Source organism: Salvelinus sp. IW2-2015, unplaced genomic scaffold (genome assembly GCF_002910315.2).
Source record: "Salvelinus sp. IW2-2015 unplaced genomic scaffold, ASM291031v2 Un_scaffold3207, whole genome shotgun sequence".
Lineage (NCBI taxonomy): Eukaryota > Metazoa > Chordata > Actinopteri > Salmoniformes > Salmonidae > Salvelinus > Salvelinus sp. IW2-2015.
In genome coordinates, this window is record NW_019944494.1 from 34554 (window position 1) to 41249 (window position 6696).

The 6696-nt window shown below is 46.4% G+C and overlaps 1 protein-coding gene across 1 annotated transcript in view; it reads right to left on the bottom strand.

Annotated features, from left to right (window-relative positions):
- sh3yl1 (SH3 and SYLF domain containing 1) overlaps positions 1-6696 on the bottom strand; it is a 45636-nt gene that overhangs the window by 20432 nt on the left and 18508 nt on the right. The window contains exons 2-4 of the mRNA XM_070440937.1: positions 3613-3723; positions 1916-2029; positions 1751-1815 (exon numbers count right to left, since the gene is read on the bottom strand). Coding sequence (XP_070297038.1) covers positions 1751-1815; positions 1916-2029; positions 3613-3723 — 290 coding nt within the window. The remainder of the gene's footprint in view (positions 1-1750; positions 1816-1915; positions 2030-3612; positions 3724-6696) is intronic.

Consider the following 6696-nt stretch of genomic DNA (forward strand, 5'->3'; position numbering starts at 1 on the left):
GTGACCTAACACAGCCTAACCCACAGCCTCGGGGGTGACCCTAACCCACAAGCCTCGGGGGTGACCCCTAACCCACAGCCTCGGGGTGACCCCATTTAACCCACAGCCTCGGGGTGACCCCCTAACGCACAGCCTCGGGGGACCCCTAACGCACAGCTGCGGGGGACCCCAACGCACAGCCTCGGGGGACCCCTAACCACACCTCGGCGGGGACCCCTAACCACAGCCTCGGGGGACCCCAACGCACAGCCTCGGGGGACCCCTAACCCACAGCCTCGGCGGGGACCCCCTAACCACAGCCTCGGCGTGACCCCCTAAGCAACCGGATGGAACACGGCGTCTGGAGTCAGCCGCGATAAGGGTCTGGATGGAACACGGCGTCTGGAGTCAGCCGCGATAAGGGTCTGGATGGAACAGGGCGTCTGGAGTCAGCCGCGATAAGGGTCTGGATGGAACAGGGCGTCTGGAGTCAGCCGCGATAAGGGTCTGGATGGAACAGGGCGCCTGGGGTGTAAAATGTTGGCAACTTTCTCAAAATTGAATAAATCCGAACATCCTTTATTTCACTCCGATGTCTTGAGAACAAACTTCTCTGAGATCCTGAGTCAGCGCTCACTGTGGGAAGAAGTGAACTACAGCTGACTTCCTGCTTGTGTAACATTAAGATAATATATCCTGTTTTAGTTGTGAAGTTCACGTCAACAATCAATGAAACTATATTGACACATGTACTCGATAACACAAATGTAAATAATTGACTCATTTTGACAAACTTCCCCAATAAAACAGTATTTATGGTCACAGAATAAGGAGGATATTGGGAATCCTCCAACTGTGATTGCTGGAAAACCAGACCGTTGTATTTTGCTTTGACTTGGCTGTGTGGGCAAAGAAAATAAATGTATTGGTCGCACTGGTGCMATCTGTACATTCCACCTGGTGCAAATAAGACCATGAATTTGGTCAGTAAAAAGTGCATTATCCTCATGATTTCTGTAATAAAAAAAAGTGTCTACTGGAATGAGCAAGGCTCACACACCTGGACAAAATATATGCATAGGTAATTAAGCCTATAATCTCTGTTGAAACRCCCAGAAAAACAGAAAATTCTGGAGGCTTGACAGTAAATTAACCCCCCCAAAAAACGCACATGTTCGGGCCACCTGAGTGGCGCAGTMGTCTAAGGCACTGCATCGCAGTGCTAYCTGTGCCACTAGAGAACCTGGTTCGAGTCCAGGCTCTGTCGCAGCCGGCCGCGACCAGGACACCCATGGGGCYGCGCACAAATGGCCCAGCGTRGTCCGGGTTAGGGGAGGGTTTCGCKGGCAGGAATGTTCTCGTCCCATCACGCACTCCGACACGTTGGTGTGGCTGGCTTCCGGGTTAAGCGGGCGTTGTGTCAAGAAGCAGTGCGGCTTGGCTGGGTTGTGTTTCGGGAAGACGCACAGCTCTTGACCTTTGCCTCTCCCGAGTCCGTACGAGAGTTGCAGCGATGTGACAGGACCGTAACTACCAATTGAATACCACGAAAATGAGAGAATAAAAAAATAAATAAAAAAGGCTAAATTGTCAAAACAAAATGTCTGGATGAACTTATTTACCATCTCAGTCGTCACACCTCTTAATAGAGCTTAGTGAATTACTCCTGTTTTCTATTGTGTGACACTGTACACATGTTTTTTTAGCCCATGAGGAGACCAAGGGAAAATGTTAGGCTGGATCCCTCGTGTGTCTCTGGTGGTCAACCTACCTCAACTCCAATCTCAAAGCCACCGCCCAGACCAGCTATACCAATGGCAGAGGGAGCAGACCAACCTAGTGAGAGGGGGGACGTAGTGAATATATATATATATATATATATATATATATGTCCTGGCGATGACCATACAGTGTGTGTGTGTGGTAGTGAACTTACGTCCGTCAGCCAGTCTAGCGATGACTATACCGCTGCCGCCTCGAGCTGTGATCATGAAGCCTGCCTTGATCACCTGTATGATGGCCAGGCCCTGACACTTGGCTAATATATTGGCTGGAGGGAAAACACACATGATTAACAGGTCCTGCTAGCATGCTATGACAACATTTCTGCCATATCCGGAAAGGAGGACTGTCACCTGACAAACCCTGATGACGTCACATAAAGACATTTTTTTTCTTTCACCTTTATTTAACCAGGTAGGCCAGATGAGAACAAGTTCTCATTACAACTGCGACCTGGCCAAGTTAAAGCAAAGCAGTGCGACAAAACAGATAGTCAATTACACAATAGAAAAAATCTATGTACAGTGTGTGCAAATGTAGAAGAGTAGGGAGGTATGGCAATAAATAGGCCATAGAGAATAATATTTACAACACTGGAGTGATAGATTTGCAAGTAGAGATACTGGGGTGCAAGAGAGCAAGTGGGTAAGTAATAAAATGGGGATGAGGTAGTTGGTGGTATTTACAGGGGGGCTGTGTACAAGTACAGTGATCGGTAAGCTGCTCTGACAGCTGATGCTTAAAGTTAAAGTTAGAGGGGGAGATAAAAACAGCAGCTTCAGGGATTTTTTCAATTTGTTGGGAGGCAGAGAACTGGAAGGTAAGGCGGCCCAACGAATAGTTGGCTTTGGGGATGACCAGTGCTGCGGTGGGTGTTGGCTATGGTGACCAGTGAGCTGACATAAGGCGGGGCTTTACCTAGCAAAGACTCATAGATGACCTGGAGCCAGTGGGTTTTGGGCACAAATATGTAGTGAGGGCCAGCCAACAAGAGCATACAGGTCGCAGTGGTGGGTAGTATAATGGGGCTTTGATGACAAAACGGATGGCACTGTGATAGACTGCATCCAATTTATTGAGTGTGGTATTGGAGGCTAATTTTGTAAATGACATCGCCGAAGTCAAGGATCGGTAGGATATTCAGTTTTACGAGGGTATGTTTGGCAGCATGAAAGTGAAGGAGGCTTTGTTGCGAAACAGGAAGCCAATTCTAGATTTAATTTTGAATTGGAAATGCTTAATATCAGTCTGAAAGGAAAGTTTACAGTGTAACCAGACACCTAGGTATTTGTAGTTGTCCACATATTCTAGGTCAGAACCGTCCAGAGTAGTGATGCTAGTCGGGCGGGAGGGTGCAGGCAGCAATCAGTTGAAGAGCAAGCACTTAATTGTACTAGCATTTAAAAGCAGTTGGAGGCCACAGAAGGAGTGGTATGGCGTTGAAGCTCGTTTGGATTTTTTTTAGCAGTGTCCAAATAAGGGCCAGATGTATACAGAATGGTGTCGTCTGCGTAGAGGTGGATCAGAGAATCACCAGCAGCAAGAGCGACGTCATTGGTGTATACAAGGTAGAATCGGCCCGAGAATTGAACCCTGTGGCACCCCCAAAAGAGACTGCCAGAGGTCCAGACAACTCAGAAGTAGTTGGTGAACCAGGCGAGGCAGTAATTTGAGAAACCAAGGCTGTTGAGTCGACCTGACAAAACCCTGATGACGTCACCATAAAGCCATGCTGAGAATGATAGAAATGAATAGGTATGAGTCAGAGATGAGAGTAAGGGCAGGATGAAAACAAGCACACTCAGAGATGGACAACAGGAACACACACCCACCCCGCACACATTCACATACCTGGGATGAGTTTGTCAGCACCAGTGCCGTTGGAGATATCAGTAAACTCTCTGAGGATCTTGGCAGCTTTCTTCGCCTCGGACTTCATGTTGGACGGGATTGGGTTATTCACTGTCAACACACACAATCAGACTTCATGTTGGACAGGATTGGGTTATTAACTGATTTCTCAAAACCCAAATCCTGGTCTGCTTCGCAAGCGTTCGTGGAAGTCTGGCGATGTTGCACCTCTGGGGTTAGAAACTCTGTGCTACTACCTCTGGATGAGTAGCTGAAGAGCTGCATGAGCAACAGCTAAATGGGGATCCTAACAAAATACTCTAAAAACAGCCAGATCACCTTAGCTGCTGTTGGTAACAGTTGCCAGTGTCGGCACCAGTTTGAGGTGGAGTCAGAGCAGCTGAACCAAACCAGATTTCTCCAGTATTACCYTGGAATTACAGCATGGAGGAAAATCAACCAAAACAGGACCGACGTGACGCCTATTRTTTCACGACGCTGTAGCTACATACCAATCTGATGACATCACCTTAATAACTAACACAATAGAGATACACACATGACAGGAGSCTATATCAGGACACGTTATGCTTGTAACAACTCAGGAGACGGTTTAGACAACGGAACGGTTCTCGAACTCCGTGACTGTTCCAGCTTGTTCCTTAGACCTAGGGAGGGCTGCATTCCATTATTATTATTGTTGTTTTTAACTGGCCCCTTCTGCGCTCCAGCCTACTTCACAGGTCTGCTATGATTGAACAYGTGAAAGCAGTATGGTAGAACCTATATTGAACTGTGCAGAGTCATCTCAGATCCATGAAGGGGAGTAGATGAGGACAGAGGGGAGAGAGAAAGAGGACAKCTTTTTGGTTCTGCACCAGTGACCTATATGGGGATGCTCCTGGAGAGTTTCCCCTCCTGTTGGTTCACTRCAACCCTGTTCCTGGAGAGTTACCCTCCTGTAGGTTTTTCACTCCAAGCCTGATCTAGTGCYCTGGATTCAAATAATTAGCTGGTTGATAAGCTGAATAAMGTTAGTTACAACTGTAATTAGAGAGAAAAAAAAACAGGAGGCTCTCCAGGAAACAAGTTGGGAGAGGACTGATCTAACCTGTCCAGTGTTATATTAGGTGTAATCTGGGAGCCACTCCCTGGCCTGGTGCAGACAAGATCAGTTGATTTCATATTGCTCTGAATCAKCACATTAACATGCTGCTCAATCACCCAATTCAATAGAGGGGTGTGTGTGTGTGTGAGAGAGCGAATGTGTGTATGACAGTGTTCGCTTTAATGCAGTCTCTCCGGTTTGCTAATACTGGTCATACCTGCCGTGTAGACAGACACATTCCTGCTTAATGACAACCTCTTAAAGAGCAACACTTGACACACCCTAACCCCTCAAATAAAGTGGACACTTCTGACGTCTGGCGAGATTACACTTCCAGAGCGAGGGGGGCGTTAGACCCGCAGATGAAGTTCCCTGAGATCATTTTTTAATGGTTATGCGCAAACCCACAGTTTCATCAGCTCTACACCTGTGGACTTCCTGGACAGGATATACAGCTAACTGGTAAATACAACATGGGCCAGAACAGCTTCTATGCCTGTGGACTTCCTGGACAGGATATACAGGTCACTGGTAAATACAACATGGGCCAGNACTGGTAAATACAACATGGGCCAGAACAGCTTCTATGCCTGTGGACTTCCTGGACAGGATATACAGCTAACTGGTAAATACAACATGGGCCAGAACAGCTTCTACGCCTGTGGACTTCCTGGACAGGATATACAGCTAACTGGTAAATACAACATGGGCCAGAACAGCTTCTATGCRTGTGGACTTCCTGGACAGGATTAACAGGTAACTGGTAAATACAACATGGGCCAGAACAGCTTCTATGCACCTTGGCAAAGATTATACTAGGGATGCACCGTTGAGAAATTTTTGTCCGATACTGATATTTTCCTTGCCAAAAAAACAATCACCATATGAAGCAGACTTAAGCATACTAGTACAGTTAAATAGTTAACACACACACACACACACACACACTGGTCTAACGCACTGCATCTCAGTGCAAGAGGTATCACTACAGTCCCTGGTTACAATCCAGGCTGTATCACATCCGGCCGTGATTGGGAGTCGCATAGGGCGGCGCACAATTGGGCCAATGCCGTCCGGGTTTGGCCGGGGTAGGCCGTCATTGTAATTAAGAATGTTCTCAACTGACTTGCCTAGTTAAATAAAAAGCTCACACACAAACACCAAAAAGTTACTGTTGGCATTTACACATGTCCCCATTACTAGTAAAACATAATCAAAACCTATTTATTTCACTTATTTGCTGTGCTGTTTCCTTTGTTCAGTCGTTTCATTCTCAACCAGGATTTGATCATACATGTCAAGCAGTGAAGTTTCAGCTCTGTCTGTGGCATCTCTTCCTCGGTGTGGACGGTTACTGTCCATTTCCATCTTGTACAGCTGTGTATGTAACATTTCACGTAAACCCTGTTTGTCTAAGTAGCGGTCCTTGTACCTAGCATCGAGCATGGTGGCGAGCGACACAGTAAAGAGCCTCAGAGAGAATGCCACCAAATCGCTTGGTCACAGCCTTGAGTACTTTTGTAAGTTTTATGACCAGCACTGCAGGTGCGAGACAACTTTACCAGCATCATAGCATACGTATCGATTAATCGTTGTGACATGAAATACGTGTAATCAATGTGTAATAACTACGTAAAAAAATMAATGAACGCGTTAAATTATGTGACGTGCAGTCATATTCAGGTCCTGATTGGTCAACAAGCTTATTTGACACGCATAGACCCAAACGGCGTTCCGTAGAAATCCTGGTTGAGAATGAAACGAATTAACTGAACAAAACAGCACAGCAAGTAAGTGAAAGAAAAAGGTATGACTATGTTTTACTGCTAATGGGGACATGCGTAAATTCCAACAAAATAACTTTTTGGTCAGTGGTGTGTGTAATCTTTATTTAACTAGGCAAGTCAGTTAACAGGAATTTGTTGAATTCTTATTTACAATGACGGCCCGGACGATGCTGGGCCAATTGTACCCCC